Source organism: Cyanistes caeruleus, chromosome 1, assembly GCF_971803275.1.
Source record: "Cyanistes caeruleus chromosome 1, bCyaCae1.hap1.1, whole genome shotgun sequence".
NCBI classification, from domain to species: domain Eukaryota; kingdom Metazoa; phylum Chordata; class Aves; order Passeriformes; family Paridae; genus Cyanistes; species Cyanistes caeruleus.
The window spans coordinates 61,963,750-61,983,082 of NC_141701.1; the positions used below are offsets into that span (position 1 = coordinate 61,963,750).

General features: G+C 36.8%; 1 protein-coding gene across 3 annotated transcripts in view; it reads right to left on the bottom strand.

The window, feature by feature from the left end:
- Positions 1 to 19,333, bottom strand: part of GABBR2 (gamma-aminobutyric acid type B receptor subunit 2) — a 454,308-nt gene that overhangs the window by 173,604 nt on the left and 261,371 nt on the right. For all 3 annotated transcript variants that reach the window (XM_086895763.1, XM_086895774.1, XM_086895781.1), the window contains exon 9: positions 18,368 to 18,428. In XM_086895763.1, coding sequence (XP_086751889.1) covers positions 18,368 to 18,428 — 61 coding nt within the window. The remainder of the gene's footprint in view (positions 1 to 18,367; positions 18,429 to 19,333) is intronic.

Genomic DNA, 19,333 nt, shown 5'->3' on the forward strand with positions numbered 1-19,333 from the left:
AAAATATAACTTCTGAAATATTTAACATCTTTCCCAGATGTTAAACAGGATTACAACACATAGCAAAATTCAGTAAATGTTAACAAATATTTTTTAAAAAGAAAAATTTAAAATTATATACTTATAATCAAAGAGCATTTGCTTTTTTTTGTTTTTTTTCTGTTTGGTTGGTTAATTGGTTTGTTTCTCTAGAGGTGTGGTTGTTAAAATATTCAGTGTTGGTAACAAATGTGTTAAGAGGGAGAGACACAGGAATCTCTGCTGAGGTGATTAGACAGCAAACTGGCTTTCTGCACCAAATAGGCACAAGGGGACACAGACAGCCACAGCTCTCCTCCAAGTCTAAGAAAACAAGCAATAAGTGAGGTGCCTTAGGGAGCCCACAAAGTGTCCAAAACCCAGGGACGGCACAAACAATTTCCGTGCTTCTAAAATTCACTCCAGAACTGAACCCATCAGCCTGAGGTGACACATCCCACAAGACTGCTGAAGACATAAGGCGCCACACACAAGAAAGCTGCACTTTTTCACAGGCTGTCGGGTCACCAACTCAGCTTTTGGTTCAGCCATCATAATAAACACACAAATTATCAGACCATTATCTATGAATCAAATAATCTGCTCAATATTTTGAAGCAAATTGTTATTCCCAACTGGCTTAAAGTCAGCTTAACGGGTGAAAAATTTGGATGAATATTTCCATTCGCAGTTCACTATACAGAAGGTAAGATGTGCAACAGAGCCTGGTGTTGACAACGTTACTTAGAGCTCCCTGGTTTCTAGATGGTGTACTGTTGGGCTTTCAACTTGCTTTGCATCTACAAGAAAACTTTATGCACCAAGGCATATAAGTTAGTAAAGTCTTCTTTTTTCCCTTGTCCTACTACAGTAAGTCACTCATGGTGATATACCTACCAGTTTTAGGAACAGAGGAGCTAGTCTTCAGATTTGCTGTGTTGTCCAAAGTATTGTGCTGAGGAGGAATCTAAAATAAATTTAACCTCAATTTACATTACTAAAAAATACAGTTTGGGCTTTTTCAGCTTTCTCAGCAAGGATTCTCATATTTACAGATCTAATTTTGTTTGATTCATTCCTCAGCAGCACCAAATTATTTTTGTGAGATCTAAAGCCAGTAAATAATAAGTGTCTCAGCTTGGTTATTTGAACATTATTATATGGGAAGTGACTGATGATTTTAAACCTACAGAAGAAGCAACTAGGTAGTGTTTCATTTAACTTGTTACTATGGCCACAGTTAATTCCTCCCTTTTACAGCCACTCCACTGTTTATTAGTTAGAGGATGGTTTGGTGGGATTCCTCTGTGCAAGCTTTAATGGGTACAGTGTATATCACAGCTGCCTTGTCTGGGGTCTCTGTCAAGAAGCTGAGGAAGACAGGCACTTCTTATTGAGCATGATTTGCTCGATTTCCTATAGACACGTACCAAAGGATAAAGATTTAGTTTTGTTCTGGAACTGCCTGCATCCTTCTTTAAGGTGGTTCAAGACAACTTGCCCAAATGCAAATATCTGGGAAAGTTGTTTGAATTTTCATGGATATCACATGACACAGGTTTCATCTCCTGAGATGACCTCCTTACAAATAAAAGGTGAAGGAAAACAAACACAGAACTAATAAATTATTCTCTTCTTACACAATGATTTAGCATTTACTGTAGCATAGCTTTGAAAACATTTGAAGGACAAATGTTTGAAAGAAAAGTTTTCAAAAAGGCCACTAAAGAAAACAATTCCTTCTCACAAAAAATAATCCTGTTGTCACTTAAACCTGTACAAATAGAGTGCAGCACACAGAGAAAAAAAAACTGAGCTCAGCCAGAGATGACTTCTGTTGCAGTAATATATTTGGGATTAATATTTTTCTTGAAATTTCCTGTAATTTAAGTAGGCTAAGCTAATTGTTTACCTTTTCCAGTTAATAAAGTAATTCAAAGGTCTATGACTGTTCAAATATAAGTTAAGGAATTTCCATTTCTATTTCTACTTGTGTTAGCCAGGAATGATCTTGGCACCAGATTCAAAAACAAACATGGGCATAATTAACAGTGCAGATATATTCTAGATCTGACCCAATACTCTTTGGTCACAAGAAAGAGGAATTTCCCCTAATTCCACTCAGCCTCCTTGATCAGTGACAGGAATATTCCCCTGAGATACATCAAATAATGGTTTAAGTTCCCTCTCAGAAAAATGTGGATTTAGATGAATGTCCCAGCTTCTGGACTGTCATTTTGCTCTTTCTTTGTATGAAATTAATATTTAGTTATTGATACACAGCAAGAAAAAAAATAAGCATGAAAGACTTAGAAATTCACTCCAGAGAAGAAGTTCAGTAACTTCAGAATTAAGGAGGTTTTGATGTAAATTCCTTTTCTTCAGTGAGTAGAGGATGGAACTAAATCCTGAATCATGTACTTTTTATGTGGGTGGTCTGTCAGCTGTGCATAGGGACAAATATTTGAAAAAAGTTTTCAAATAAAACAAATATATAATATATTAATGAAATTTGGAAGTTCATATTCACCTGGCGAGCACAGTCAATTTGTACATGTGTCAAAACCAAAAAATAAAAAAACAAAAGAAAAAAAACCCCACAAAAAACCCCATTCAAAATGACACACAATTAACTGTATAGACACTTTAGCAAGAACTAAATTCTATGTACAGCTTTTTCATTTGTGGTCCTAGAAGAAGGCATTGTAGCTGGCTGTCACACACCTGGTATAATTTCATTTCTTGAAGGAAATAAAGTTTTGTATTTCATATGCCTCGAAAAGATAATTTCTGTATTTGGGTACTCAATATTAACATTGGTTCAGATTATATACTACAAAATCAAAGCAGGCTGTGGATCAATACCTTAGAAATTTAAAAGCTGCTAGAGTCAAAGGTATTTAATCCGTGTGCAAAATGAGGTCTCTTGCATTGTCTGTTGCATTACAGGTTTGACTGTGTGAGATGCTGAAAGCTCTCAATGCCCAATCAATTTAACATTTCAGGATGGACTCAGAACTTTGCTGTATCAGTCTCAGAGTTTTCAATGTTACAACTACACTGTCTCCATAAAGCACTGCTTAATTACAGTGCACACACAGCAGTAATTCATCATACCATAAGCTACTGCTGATTAAAAGCTGTAAGCTGGTTTTAAAACCTTGTGCACTCATTATAATCAACAGTAGGGAAGGATTCCCAAAGGCTTGACCCATTTCCAATGCGATTTGACCCAATTCAGTGTGATGCAGCTTCATTTATATTTTATCTGTTGATTGGGTTTTATCCATCTAACAGATCAGCTATTGATTTCAAGGTAACAGCATAACTTATAAAGCCATTCCAGAAGAAAAGGAGAAACAGCTATTGTCCAATTTTGTTTGTCCTTGCTTATTCCATTTGGATTAATTATCCACCGTCATCTGGCTAGCTTGTTTTGAAAAATGAAATGTGTATGGCCTAACTGTCCTGGAAGCTTCTTCTGCTACTTGACCATTACATAGAGTTACCTGATGATTTGGCCAACATGTAATCCAAATAGTCTCCTAAGTCCTTCTCTACCTTCATAACTATGGACCACAGGCAAAAATCCCATCATTGAGAATGGCTGCTAAATTGTAGTATAGGAATGGAAACTTTCCATGTGTACAAGCCAAGAAGCTTTCCTCCTGCTTCAGGCCTTTATGAGACGCCCACATCTTTTAGTTTGGGAAATCTCTAGCAATTTCTTGAACAGCAATTAACAAATCTCAGATGAGGACAATTCCCAGAAAACTCATACCATCTGAGAAAAGGGAATACACAGGAGGATAGTCTAGCCAAAGCACAAAGGAGTTTACCACTATTCCTGGGACTGATTGCTACTGGCCGTCTACAACGAGTGGAAAATACACACATGGTGGTGACAGAGGACGTTATATGATGCTTATGTCAAATCTGAGATAACAGTATATGCATATCACTATTTTTTTTATACAAAAATTAACAAATTGTAAAATTCCTAGCATTTTTATCACAACAAGAATTAAATCTAGTTTTCAAGGTCTAGTTTTTTAACAGCTCTCTGGGAGGATATCAGCAAAGATGAATAAAAAGGAGATTGACAAAGGGAAAATTCAGAGAACCCTGAAGACTGTATTTCCTTTCTGTGCATCTTGGGCAGCTTTCCCATTTCTGTTTTAATCAAGAAGCTATTTGGAATGCTAAGTGGCAAACAGTTTGATTGAATTGGAGTAACATTATGAAATATTTCAACTCTGCGTTTCCATCCCCATCCTGAGCAATGTGAAGCAGGGACAGAATTTCACTTTCTTGATGCAACATGACTAAAAGCCACTCTATGTATGACCTTTTCTCTCACCCAGTTAAAATCAGGTCTGCCAGCACAGACTATTCCATTTTCTGTATCTGGACTTTGAATGAGTTTACCTCAGCTGCTTGTAACTTTTTCATTGCTAGAGATTTTCAACATTAGTGGTTTTATACTTTAGAATGGAGGGAAAAACTATTTGTGAGATTTTACCTTTGATCCTGTAATTGCTGACTTCTGAGTATTTGGTTTATGACATGCAAATGTAACATTTCACTCCCTTACTCCTGTCTCCCCACTTTTTGCTTGTTTATAAGAGCTGTGATGCCAAGAAGAAAGGAAAGCAAACAAGAGGAATATATGTAGTCTTAAACAAAGCATAAATATTTCATACCAAATTTATCAAAAATGATGAGAATATGAATGTTACCTGGAATGAATGCCTCTTGAATGAGTGTAAATTACAGACAGTCATGAGATCAATTAATTATATTGTAATGAAGAACACTGATGAGCCACTTTTACACCTGTTCTTTTAGTCTATATATTAGTGAGCTGGTGAAAGCGCAAAGCAACAGATGCTGCAAAGGCTTAGAAATCATCTCTTGTCTCCATCCTTTGCATCTGCAGCTTGTAGTTACCTGAAATTCAGGAGAAACACTGCTAAATCTGGGGTTCCAACATGCATAATTTTAATGCATGTCCAGAGTCCACAGCTGGCATCAGCCCAAAAGCTTGCCCCCATTACCCATGGCTGGTCATGGCTGTGCTGTTTGAGGCAAGAAGGCTGCTCGTAATGACAGAATCACAGAATCGTTTAGGTTGGGTAAGATCTCCAAGATCACCAAGTCCAACCTTTGACTGATCTCCGCCTTGTCAACTTAACCATGGCACCAAGTGCCAGGTCCAGTCATTTCTTGAATTCCTCATATCTGCCATGAGAGAGGCAGTGCACGTTTCTGTAGGATCTGCTGCCCAGCACCAGGAGGAATGTATGCAGACTGCTAAGGCCCAAAGCTCCTCTCCCTGTACATCAGTCCATGGCCATGGATAGCAAGTCCTGCCAGGGACACTAGCTGGACTGCTTTGCAGGGTGCATCTTTAGGCAGCAAAAAGAGCTTTTTCATCCAAACACCCTGCCCATGCAAAAGCAGCCAAGGTTTTGCTAAACGGAAGAGCTCCAGGCCAATTAAAGCAAATAAATTGAACCTGACAGATCATTTAAGATAAGCTTTTATTCCTTTTAGGATCTCATGCTAAGTAAATCTCTACATTAAATTTCACAAGGCAGAGCTGAGAAACTTTGCAATGCTCCTACCTAGACTGTTATTCTTATTTTCTTATTCAGTAAAAGAGCGAAAAAATCATTATCATTATTCTGGCCAGATCTCCTTTGTTAATCACAACAAAGGTCTAAGGGAGAAAAAGCTTGGAAAAATGCTTACATAATCAAATCTTCAGTTATGAAGCCAAGGGAGATGCATTTTTCTGGCTACTACATCTCAAAAAAAGTTATGTTTTTGCTTTGCTCCATTTGGGATGGGGCATGTCTAGGTTGATTGGGCTGTCAGCTAGGTTCACAGAATCTTGGGATATTGTAAGCTGGAATGGACCCACGTGGATCACTGAGTCCAGCTCTTAAGTGAATGGCCCATATGGGGATCAAACCCATGTCCCTGGCATTAATGGCAACATGCTCTGACCAGCTGAGCTAATCTTTGGGAAAATCCACTTTGTGTAGTATTTTCAAAATGCTGGAGTGACATAGAAATTAAAATCTGACTCATTTGCCTTTCCCCCCTAACATTTTATCTTTGGTATTCCTTTTATTTAGTCAGCTTCTTCCATACAAATACATCATAGAGCACTAAAGAAAAGTAATTTGTTGAATTTTCGTTAAAAAAGGATAACTGAAATGTGTATTAATGAGGGAAACAGAAGCAGAAGTCCAGCTCAAGCCCAGACAAAGGATGAAATATTTAACTTACACAACAGTCTATGGCATCAGTAGGGCATTCTATATCCAAAGGACACCTATCTACATATATATGGCTCCTGAGCCCACAGCCTTTTCCAAGAACTAATGTTTCTGTAAACAGCACTCCTTCCAGAGTCAGTCCACAGTTGGAGTTATGTGCACCGCTGATTTTATCTAGCACAGTAAATCAGATGGGCTAAAGCTACTTGAGTCTTTCGGGGATTAAAATAGTTCTAAAGTGCTGAAAAATGAACCTGTAACACACAGGCAATAATCTAACATTTGGCTACAGGTTATCACTTAGGTTGTCAGCTGAATTTATCAAAGCTGGATATGAGTAGTTAAAAAGCTTTTGGTGATTTATAACTTCTGTACACAGCTGCAGCCTTAAATCCTACTTAACATTTTCTGGGTGTGAAAATTCACAAATGTTTTTTTTTAAAAAAAATTCCATTCTCTTCTCTGAATTCAACAAGCCCTTTGTGCATTTACTGACCTTTGGGATTCACACTTCAGAGACTTTTCCAAGTCTTTTCCTCTGGAGAGGGGAAGCACAGACTAAATACGTGAATAAGTGCCTCATTTTTATCAGGCTGTCCGCCGTTTACTAACACAGCACAACGCAACATTCGCCTGCTGTCACATCAGACTGCTGCAGTCTTGCTCCAAATGTCACATTAGCAGAGTCAGGTTAAAATCACTTTGTGTTACAACACTTTCTGCAATGACCTTTTGAAGGGTCAGAATGACAGTAAAGCTTCACTCCCCTTGCTCTGTGCAGGGAGCCTCTCATTTTTCTCTGAAACGTGAGAAACACGTGCTTCATTTTCATGGGGGAGTTGTCAGCTTTTATGAACATGGGACATTCCTGCAATCCACTGAGCTCTCTGTGGCTCCATTCTATAGCCTGTGAGCTACAAGCAGCATTCCAAAACAGTAAAATTGATTGCCTGAGGACTGGGGTCTCTGTATGTCCAACGCCTTTTTCTTGAGAAGCACAGGGATCTGCTCCCCCTTATGCACTCAACTTTCCATTTTTACACAGGTCAGGGCAATATGTAGGGCAATTTGCCTTAGCAGGCCTATAATTTGACCTTTTAAAATGGCCAGAATAGGGTATGTGTGTTACTAATTTGGATCCTATAGCATACTTTAATAGAAGCAAGGATCCATCATGACTATATTATAGATGGGAATGTAGGTTTCCAGGGGAAGAGCTATCCACCTTGCTCAGTGCAAAATCAGAAGGACTGGAACAGACTGGAATAGACTGTCCAGGAAGATGGAGGAGTCACCATCCCTGGAAGTCTTCAAGAAATGACTTGACCTGGCACTTGGTGTATTTGACAAGATGGTGATCAGTCAAAGGTTGCACTTGATGAACTTGGAGGCCTTTTCCAACTTAAAAGATTCTATAAGTTTAGGGATACCCTTTCAGTGAGGTATTGCTCTTTTCTTCCTCCTTCTCCAAGCTAGTCTTTAGTGGTAGATCCCAGATGATTTGCAGTGGCCAAGCCACTGACAAGGAGACTGTTCCTATGCTTCCTGTGTCATGTGGGGTTTCTGAGACCACCTAGTGAGTCCAGTCAAGTCCCAGATCTGGTAAAATAAAGTTTAATTGATTGTTATTCACAAGACATTAACCAGTAAAGTCTGTATAGTCTGCCAAGGTCAAGTATGGCCTGGATAGCTCTGAATTAGAGATGCAGAAAGCAGCTCCAGGAGGAAAAATGTGTCCATGGCATAAAGGTTAAACAAAGAGGGAAGGAATGAAGGCAGAACACAGCAAACTATTCAAACAGCTTTGTGCCAGTAGCTGGGCATCATATAAAATAGCACTTAGATTTATGTACAAATGACAGTTCCCTATATCTCTGTCTGACCCTGTTCCCTACACGAACAGTATTAATTCAATACATTTTTCATTCTGGCAGTAGTTTGAACTAAATCACTGCTAAATCATCTGTGGTGGATTCACTTTGTTGCAGGTAGATGTAGTAGATCAATCTAATGAAATAATTTACTTATGAGGAATTCATCCCTTGTCCTCTATAATCATTTAAGGAAAAAATTATACATGTGCTCCAGTTGAAGATAACAAATACCAAGATGGATGGAATTTCAAACAGACATTTTTCTCAGCAGTCCACACTAATGTTGTCCCTTTGGTTTCAATTTTTGAAATAGCAACTCAAGAGTAAGAAAAGCATGACCTAGTGCTTTCATTGCAGGGGCAAGAGGACACTAGGGTCCATAATAAGATTTTAAAATATATTTTGCCTAAGTCCAAAATGCATGGGGTGTGGCTGTTATGGGGCTGCTTGGCTCCCAGACCCTATAATACAAAACTCTGAAAAATGAGTTTATTCTAAGTCAAAATATAAGATTACACAGGGTCGTTACTGACTCTTGGAATAGAGAAATGGAAAGCTACTATTTCCTGAACTGGCTTCATTTATTTCCAAAAGGAGGGTGGGAAATTTCTGTTGGAGCAAACCACTAAAATTTACTGAAATTTACTGAAAATAAACAGAGAGATGTTGTAACAAACATGATGTGTAACAAATTTAGTGCAATTCTATTAAATGACATGATTCAAGCCAGAAAATGACACCTGTGTCATTGCGAAGTACTACCAAAGATCAGACATTTAGACAAAATTCAAATGATTTCTCCCAAATCTGTTAATTACATGTGCTCATTTTCTATTACATGGTGACAGAATCAGAATTCTTTAATTTCAGAACCAGGGTCTAGCAATGATATATATCAAAATAGATTAATTTTTCAAAAACTAAAATGTCAGCTTAGAGAAATAGGTGCCAATACAATGACGGCATGATCTTCTATGATTTGAAATTAAATAAACATTTGTAATGGCAGAAAAAACCAAAAAAATTATTAGGATGAAAAAAAGGGGACTAGTGAATTTGAAAAGCAACTTAGCCTTTCTGGACCATTAATAAGGAGATAATACCTGGACTCAAACTGCTTCTGTACTCTCAAAGTTTTAGTGCAAATGACTATATGAATTCTTCAGCATACAATTCACAACTGCCTTTGGTCGCCTACACCATGAATAAATCCATCTTCACTCTTTTTAAAAAATATATTCATTTTTCATCTCCCTTATCTGTAAAAGATCAGAGTTGTTTTCTCATAACACCGTGATGATATTGTCTACCATCCCTGAAGTAGCTCCATGAAGGAAATTTTTGTCAAATATACTTTGCTATAAGTTTCCACAGATTCACAGATCTTTTAGACTTTATATGATTATCTGTAGCCTACAACAATACAAACTTTAATATGATGGCTTGGTGTACTACTCAACAATACTCTGTTTTGTCTGTTCAAATGGTAATGTCAAATAATAAATCTGTGTCCTTTCAGTGACCTAGATAAACTTCATTTTCTTCTTTTCCATTCATTAAGAATTAAAGTTATTCTATTTCACGGTTCTGTATATCTTGAGGAAATATTTGAAATGCAAGTTAGGGATGATGTCATTGCAATAGACTGAATTCTCTATTAATTACACCAAATTAAATATTTTCCTATAATATATACCAGAACTTCATGGGTTCCTTGTAAGTCTTCTGGATCTTTTTATCCCCATGTAGTGTATTACAAATTTCTCCAAAGCAAAGCATCTCTCTGAGATGTCAAGGGGAGAAATGTGCCAGCACACAGCTCTGCAGAGAGCAGCAGCTCATGGTGGCCCCATAGCCCTCAAGAAAACCTCTGTCTCTCTTCAAAAGACAGCTAGGGCTGGCTGGTGACAGAGAGGGACAGCACTGTAGATCACCTGAAATGGAACATCTGAACAAGTTAACTCTAGTGAAAGCAGGATTCTGAATGCCAAATGAAAATTTTTATATATATATATATATTTTTTTTTTTTTTTAATTTCAGTGAAAGAGAGCTCTGAAGGAAAAACCTGACAATTCTTTCAGCTTCCTCCTAGACACCATTTCTTTTATACTAATTTCTGTTGACTTTTGGAGGTAGATACTTCAGTCTTTGGTAGAAATTAATTCCTGCAAAATTATTTTCCATTGCTTTTCAACTTTTTTTCTTTGCTGTTACATTTGGAGGTTAGTCTTTTTTTCTTGGTAATTAAGACATCTCCTAAGACATTTTTTGCACAACATAGTGACGGGGACTTATCAGATCCTTATCAGACACAAACACTTTGTGTCTCAGAGTACACTGAATGAACTGAAGGGGAATCCTATGACAATGACAGCTTCTCCTATAACGCATGTGCTTGTCCCAGTGATAATTATTTGCACAGTTCAAGCCATCTCTCAATGGATGAATCTCTCTGTAAAGCACAGGCACAGAAACACAGTGAGAAATAGGTCTTCCCTGCTCCTCACACATGCCTGGGGGAAGACAATGAGTGCCATTCTTCCAGAAACCATGTTCATTGCAGCTTTGGGTGGCACAGAAGTACCCAGTTAGCCTGAAATTATTTGGCTTGAATGCCATGCTTGATAGCTGCAAAGCTGTGGCCTCCCATAGCTGTGCTCCCAATGGAAAGGTTACCCACCAAACCTCTGGTTTTGCCCCTGGGCAGATTTCCAGCTCTCAGTCTGCTCCATGTTATTGTTGCTACACTGCTTGCAGCACAGCAGTTGCCCTGTTTAAATTTATCTCAGGTAAAACAAAACAAAACAAAACAAAACAGAACAAAACAGAACAAAACAAGCTGCCATGACGACCAGCAGCTGCACATCAGTGTCCCCTTCCAGTGTGTCCTCCCTGGCCTCGCAGTTTATATCCACACAATATAGCTTGCTCAAAATGAAGTGACTCAAGTAACTCCCCACGCTTAACCCCATTAATCTTTCTTTGTAAATAATTCCCTAAGACCCCAAACAATTTCTATAGCTCTTGTCTGTCCTTTCTCTAGCTTGACAGCACAAGTACACAACTTGGGTACCTGAATTTTAATGCGCTTTTCCGTGTTTATGAAAACAAGCCAAAAGAACACAATCCACAACTCCTAATAAATAATGCCAACAGATTACAAGAGAAATAACTGGCATGAGGGGATACATTGCTGCTGATAGGTATGAAACAGAACAGAAACTGAACAGGAAATGTTTCAGAAAAAACCTAACAATAAAAGGGGAAAACAGCTATAAACACATATTAAATATAGTCTCCTTTACGGTTTCCTCTGAAAGAGGACTGAAAAGGTGAGTGAAATACTGATAATAAAATTACAGGTGATGTTCAGTGCTAGTGAGGTACAGCATAACATACAAGAGAAAATGAATATCTAGTATACAAATGCAGCTGTAGGTACTAAGTAATTAAGAGCATCCAGTATGAGGCCTTGGACTTATTGTGGCTGTTTCTTTGAAAACATCCGTGTTGTGCACACCAGTGGCCAAAGAGCCAAAAAGAGGATGAATGTGGCAAGACAAAATATTGTGAAAGCAAGTAAAATAATGCAGAAAGGTCATTCAGAAATGTGAGTTATGGAGGTGGATGTTTCAGACCTGTGTGTGGCTCTCATCAAGTTCTCACAAAAAAAGAATATCAGGAAAGGTAGAGGCTTATTAGAATTATAGAACAGCTTTTATATGATAAAAAAACTAAATGGATGACAAAGAGTTAAATTTCTAAAGAGACTCATTGATAAGAGATATCTGTAAAACATGAATGATGTGTAAGAAGTAAGACAGTTATTCACTCCTTATCACATCACAAGAAGCAGGATGTGCCCAGTGAAATTCTGAGACAGTCGATTTAAAACAAACAGATGGAAGGGCTTTAATCATTACATGCATAATAATTTTATGAAACTCATTGCCAGTAGATGTGTTGAAGGCCGAAAGTATAAATGGATTCATGAAAGACATGACAAATTGATAGACAATAAATCCACATGCAGCAATTAAACCTTATGGTCCAAAGACACCCTCCAGCTCAGTCAGGAAAACACTTAAGTTTTGGAATGTAAACCACACACCTGTTCCGACAGAGATACCCACTCATAGCACAGACTCATCATACACTTGGGAAACCCCAGCTTCAATTCACTTTCTGCCTGAGGAGGGCTGTAGCTTTCACCTCTTTGTGTTTATATATACAACTGGATAATGATTTTCACTATTTATCCTGCTAAATCCTTGTACAACATAGAAAATAATCCAGACTGATAGATCAGAAGACAAAGAGTGAGTGGTCCTGACATCCATTAGCAGTTTTGATACTCACTTGGTTGAGGGATCAAAGGATTTATGTTTAAATAAATTGGATTTAAAGGAAAAAAGAAAAAAAAAACAGAACACAGATCTGATGCTGGAAGAGCAATTATATTTTATGTGTCCTTCCTACAAATAATCACTAGTCTAGGGTTTCATGCTATCCTATGTCTCCTACTAGAAACAATACAGAGAAGTACAAAAAGTGGTAATAATAGCATAACATGGACAAGCATTTGTAAATAAAGTGCCAGAATCACACTATGGACACTGCAGAGGAGCAACAGCTCCAGAAGAAATAGTGAGGTAGTAGAGAACTCAGGATGTAATAAGTCATGTGTCTGTCTCAAGGCTCAACTACATCTACAGCACTTCAGGTGTCTGTTTAACTTGTTTTTCAAAACTTCCAAAGATAGAAATTTTATACATTTTCCAGAATTTAAATATCCTTTTCATTAAGAAGCTTTTCCTAACATTGACTCAAATATCTTAATTCTCAGCCAGACGATGAAGGCAGGACAAGGAACTGTTTTACCAGCAGCTGTCATGCATTTTGACCATCTTCTCTAAGCAACCTAGATATTTTCTTTTTGTACTGAGGTATGTTATCAAACTTCTGTTTTCTCTACACATTTTTCTTCAATCAGCACTGGACACAGTAGTTAGCTATAGCCTTTTGGCACCAGGGAGATTAAAAGGATACCATTATTTTTACATCCCAGTGCAAAAAAATTTTTTACCTTTTCATGTTTTTGCTTATTCATGTGCATTCACCTGCTGTAATCTTTAATTCTTTTTAAGTATAACTATGGACTGGTGAATTGTTCTCCAGTTTGTATTTGTCTAGAAGTTTGCTCCAAATGTAGCACCAGACATTTGACCTAAAAAACAGCATTCTTTTTGCTCTGATTACTTCTTCAAATGCTTAGTATTTGTTTGAATTCTTGTCTAGTCCCCCTTGTGCTTGCTGACTCTCCCAGAAAATATTGTATGTTTTGATAATTATATATTCTATTTCATCTTTTTGATCAGTAATGTCAATATTCAATGACTCCAGATTTAAGGCACACACTTTCAGAGTTCTATTTTGGTATAATTCTCCATATTGAAATTGGATTTTAAATTAGTTTTGTAGATGCTTTTATATTCATATAGATCACAGTCTAGTGAAAGGTATCCCTGCCCATGGCTTGGGGGTTATAGCTAGATGATCTCTAACGTCCCTTAGGGTCCCTTTCAACTAAAACCATTTTATGATTCTGTGAATTGATCACTAAGCCAAAAAAAAACACTGGTCACTAAGGAATGGACAGTTACAATATAATTACACTACTCATATGGAGATAAAAATAGACTGGATATGGTACAGCAAGAAGTTTACAAAATACACATTCACATGATTACAGTCAAGATGTTCTCTTAGGATGTGTCAGAAGTAAGCTTTCTGACTTCTTCAGTAATTCCCTTTTTTGCTTGAAAAAAAAGCATATAGGTTTTGATGATATGGTGATCTTTTCCAGAAGGGTCCAGCTCAGAACCCTCTCCTCAGGATTAACAGTCCACAGTTAATTTATGTCTTTATTACTCATTACATCACATTAGCAATTATTTAATGATAATTACTAAAAAAACTGCTCAAACAACAGAATTCTGAATTTCTTTATATACTTTTTTCCTAAATTCATATCTAGATATTTGAAGGTATTCCTTAATCTTAAAAAGATTAGTATCTATATGGAAATGTTATTCTGACTTTTTATTCTGACTTTTTAAATTTTTTGCAGAAGCAGTGAAGTATGAATCCAATGATTTTGGATATTTCACACAATAGTTTCCATATATATATATATATATATATATATATATATATATACACTTCTGAGTTTTCATTATTCTTACTAAATATTTTCTATTACTTGAATTATATTCCTTCAACATTATCACTGAAAAAAAATCCACAGGCTGGTTCTTTGAGTTATATACTGGACAGATGTTAAATATTAAAAAAAATATTCAATGGCAATTAGCCTTATTATTTATATAAGCCTTTGTGGAAGCAAAAACCAACAGTAATTAAGAGTATGACGGACTTTTATTTAGAATAATAAAATTTAAATATTAAAAAAAATAATAAATAAATTTAGAATAATAAAAGGAAACTTTTCCAGGGTTGGATTGATGCCCCTGAAGAACAAGTTATAGATGAACTGAGGAAAGCAATTCTGGATTCTTGACTACCTTCCTCTTGACTGTAGAGTAGACATTTGCTTTCCTACTTCTTTTGAGTAAACTCAGAGAAGAATATCTGGGGCTTTTACTGTCAAAGTTCAGTAAGGCTTTTTCTGAGAGGACCAAAGGTGCTACACTTGACGAGTCACGGCTCTCCCTCTCGCTTGGTGTGCAGATCAGCTTTCAACACTACCAAATGTCATACCCCACTGCCTGGCTAAATGAGTTGAAACACTTAAATTGTTCCCAGAAAGACACAGCAGGTGATCACCCACTTCCTTTTTCCAATACACAGTACCACAGACTTTCATTCCTCTCTACACAAAGCATGATTCCTGCACATTCCATTTGTATCTGTTTACAGTTCTTTGATTTTCTTTTTTAACCTATTCCAACACAGATGTCTCTTAGGTTTTCTTTAATTCCTGACAGAAACAGGAGTTGTCAGGATTCTTTTTCAGCTCTCAGTAGACAAAAGATTTTGACCATCTCCTTCAACTACATGTCTGACTATGAGAAGAGTTCTTAAATTGCACCCATGGAAAAATTGCCATTCATTCGGAAGGATGCCAGCTTTGAACATCAATTGGACATCTCAGCTAAATTAACAGTCTGCTCTTTATTTACCAGTAAGGTAGGGGGAGCAAATGCTATTACGTGTACTCTGTATTCTCTGTTGCATACTAAATAATTCCTGGGAGGTATCCATGATCTATAAAGCAGCAAGCAGTTTGGTCACAGCTATCTCTGGCACCATCTGTTTGACCACTTGCAAAAGTAACAGACTGCACAGAAGCTGAAAAAGAGGCATGACTAGCATGAGTTTGGGAAAAACTGTATCTAGATCCAAAATTAAACCAGCTATTCAGAATTTCATCACAGCGTGTCAGCCGTACTGCAGTTACCCCTTGAACCCTCACAGGCTGGTTTTCCCTTGCCGCTGGCAGATGTGACTGTCTGCTCTTTCCATAGCCAAAATGTTTGCAGATAGTCTCATTAAAACAAAAGTTTCCAGCAAAGAACAGAAAATTTAGCTCCTGAGACTATCCTGCTGGTTTTTCTACCCAAGCAAATGAGGAACAGACATTTTGGCCATATTCTCATATATTATTACCTATTTATCTGCTTTATTTTTCTGCATTGAATTATTTCAACTGGGAACAACTGTTTTCATTCAAATTGTTAAAGAAATTATAAAGCTGTGTAGATGAAAAAACTACTCTTGAAGTATGGGACACTAACACTGGCGATTCCTAATTATTATGTTAGGATAATAAGCTAATACATTTAATATAAGCTATATTCATAATTACAACTAATCTTACAAAGGTTACATACATCTTTGATGTATGTGGCCTTTTTTCCTCAAAATCATCATGATATATATTAAAAAAAAAACCCTTTAACCAATGAGTTGTATATCTGTCTCATGCTTGATCACTCCTAACAGCTATAACAACAAAGGAAAAGCCCATTTACCATTTTAAGCACTGTACTTAATTAACTCCTTTACATTACTAGGAACCTTCCCAATAGTTCAAGAATTATTAAAAGTTAATGAGAATGTTTTGGAAAGTTTCCTAACCAATAAAGGATTCTTTTGAACAACTTAATAATGTCTACAATTTTATCACAAGTACTGAATATAAAAGCTTTAAACAAGAACAATATCATTAAAAGAAGAATGGAAAAATCCTTGATAATATTTAGACTATCATTTATAGTTAAAAAAACGAAAACTTTCATCTAAGTTGTTATGCTGTTCTTTATTTCAATTTCTCATACATTTTTGAACATTCCCTTTATTTCCAAAATGATTGAGAAACTAAATAAAACTTGAGACAAGCCTTAAGATGTGTTGACCAACTATTGCTTGCATGAGTAGAAATACAACCCTTCTCTGGTGTTTCTCCATAGGATGCCTGAAGGTTTTTTTTTTTCAGTTGAAAATTTTTGAGGATCAAAATACCAAGTATGTGCCTGAATCACTTCTGAAACAGTAATTTTGCAATTGCAAGGGATTTTAAAAGGGTGGCTGTCTCCTATGTTTTTACTGCTCTAACAATGTTTCGGCTGATGGTAAAACCATTGGTGTTAAACAGTATCTGATAAGAAACTGAAAATATTATAAAGAACCTTGGTTTGAATGGTTGGAGAAAAAAATCAATATAAAATCAGCTATCCTGGACTTTTATCGCTCTTCTGGATTAGTTCAGAAGATATATATTGCACAACCCCATGATCTCAAATAACATTCTTAATGTGCAGAGGGAACATGCCAAATTTCCTCCTTGCTCAGGTGTTCTCAGGGGGTACGTGTAGCTACCTTAAGTAAAATGCATAAGAGCTCCTGCAGACTTCTGAGGAATAAACACCTCTTGTAAAAATTTTCTCATTATTTTTTCATATGTCTGTAAACGCCGCTATTATGAAAAGAAAGGGGTGTGTGGGGGGAGGGAGGAAGAAGAGGAAGCAATCAATATTTATCATTAGTGTTGAGCAAGAATTCCTAAATCACATTACCAAGAGATGATGTCTGCAAAGTTTTAGTGGGTCGAAAGGCTTCCGGGAACATGAGTTAATAGCATCACTTTACAGTTGTGAAGGCAAGAGCAATTCTGAAGATTGCTTCAGTAATTCAGAATGAGCAACAACAGAACCCCCAGAAGTGCATTGCTGTTCATTAATAATAATGTCCATACAGCAGACAATTTCTGTTTAAAGAACGAGCCTTTGTAACTTGGTCAGCAGGATTATGTTTAAAGCGCTCTCCTGCAAACAAAGGGAGAGCAAGCTTCTCTCTCCTGCATTGTATGAAAAGAATTTGCCAGCTTACAACTACCCTCACGAGACCATCCAAATGCAATCATCTCCTGTTTTATCTCAGCCTAAGAAAAAAAACCACATGAATTGCATTCTATATATGCAGAAACAGCTACAACATGAGTCACCATTTCTGCAGAAACCTCTCCCAGCAAGTGCCTCATCCTGGCTGTAAATGGCCCCTGACAAATCCCTACGGCTTCATTTGCGGTCTCTGCCGCCGAGACCGTTCCCTGCAGGAGCAGCTCAGGCTGAGAGGATGCAGCAGGCTTGGTGCTGTGGAGCATGTTGCCTCCAAGGGATGGGGTCAGCAGTTTGTGTCCTCTGCATGCTGAGGGACTGACTCCTGAAGCAACTTTTAGCAAGCAGTTGCAGAATGTCAAAAGTGAATCTTCAGAGAGCGCAAAAACTAACTTGAAAGAGCTTAACAACAAAAATCCTCTCTAAATTCCATTCCACATTCATTTTTAAGGAACAACTCTATTAAGAAATGGATACTTAGCTAACCAGTAGGGTTTTTTAAACAGCTACATGTTGCTATAGATCAGTAGTTTCTATTAATATGGGGATTGTCATAAAGAAAAATTCTTGAAAATACCTCACAGCACTCGAGGTTCAGAACACAGCATTTTAAACAGGCAACAAAAACTTACTAAATTCCTTTCTGCGTCTTCCAAGCAGTTCCTTTTCAAAATAATTGTACATATTTAAAACATCTTGAAACAAATGCAACTGATACAAAAGTTTGAAATTGCATACATAATATAATGAAAATTGTTTGCAACCTACCTTGGAATTGTGTAAATTTGATGGTTCCCATCCTCTCTCCATTTCTGAAAACAACTTCACCCTAAATAAAATAAATAAACACCTTAAAATTTTATGAATCTCTCATAATATAGTTTTTCATTAACGCTTTAATTTTCCATTGACTATTAAAATGACCAAAGCAATGTTTAAACTCTGAAGATAGCAGATTCAAACATTCAAAATAACTCAAGAACACCTCCTTAAAGCCGCCTTCTACAGATTTCAAATGGCCTTAGAAAGTTGGCCAGTGTTACCACCCACTTTTCATTTCATGGAAATGGAAGCACAATAAAGCCAGTAACTTACTGAATTTCAGATGATGAGAGACATGCTAACAATTGATTTTCACTGTTTGGTTTATGAAGGATATGTAAAAACTTTCAAAGATCACATAAGTAAATAGTTTTCCCCTTCATTCATCCATCATACAGTTCTCCAAATGGCTCTAGAAGCTATTTATCTTATCTTATATATAAGATACTTATCCTACTAGATTATGTATACCAGTAGCTCCTACAGCTTGGTTTTGTACTATACCAAGATCTGTGTCCTAGTATTCATTTTAATTGTAATATCTTTAAGTCAGTACTACCATTTGTGGTACTATACACTGCAACTTCCCAATACAATGGTCATGTAATGCTGAAACGTCCTTACATATCCCTAGGAAATTACTCCCATCTTTTATCCCATCTTTCTGCATTAAATTAATAAAAGATCTTGTTAAATTTCCTCCTTACTTCAGCTATTTCATGATTGAGTATGAAAGAAAAGTGTTTCATTCATTTATGGTATTTTTAATATTTTGAACCTGTAGTGGAGAGCTGAATGCTGTCAAAATAGATTTCTGTTCTACTTCATCCTTGGTTTGGCTTATTAACACCATCTACATAAATCTTTGTTTTGGCAGACATCAGACTAAAAGAAACCAAATGACAAACCTGT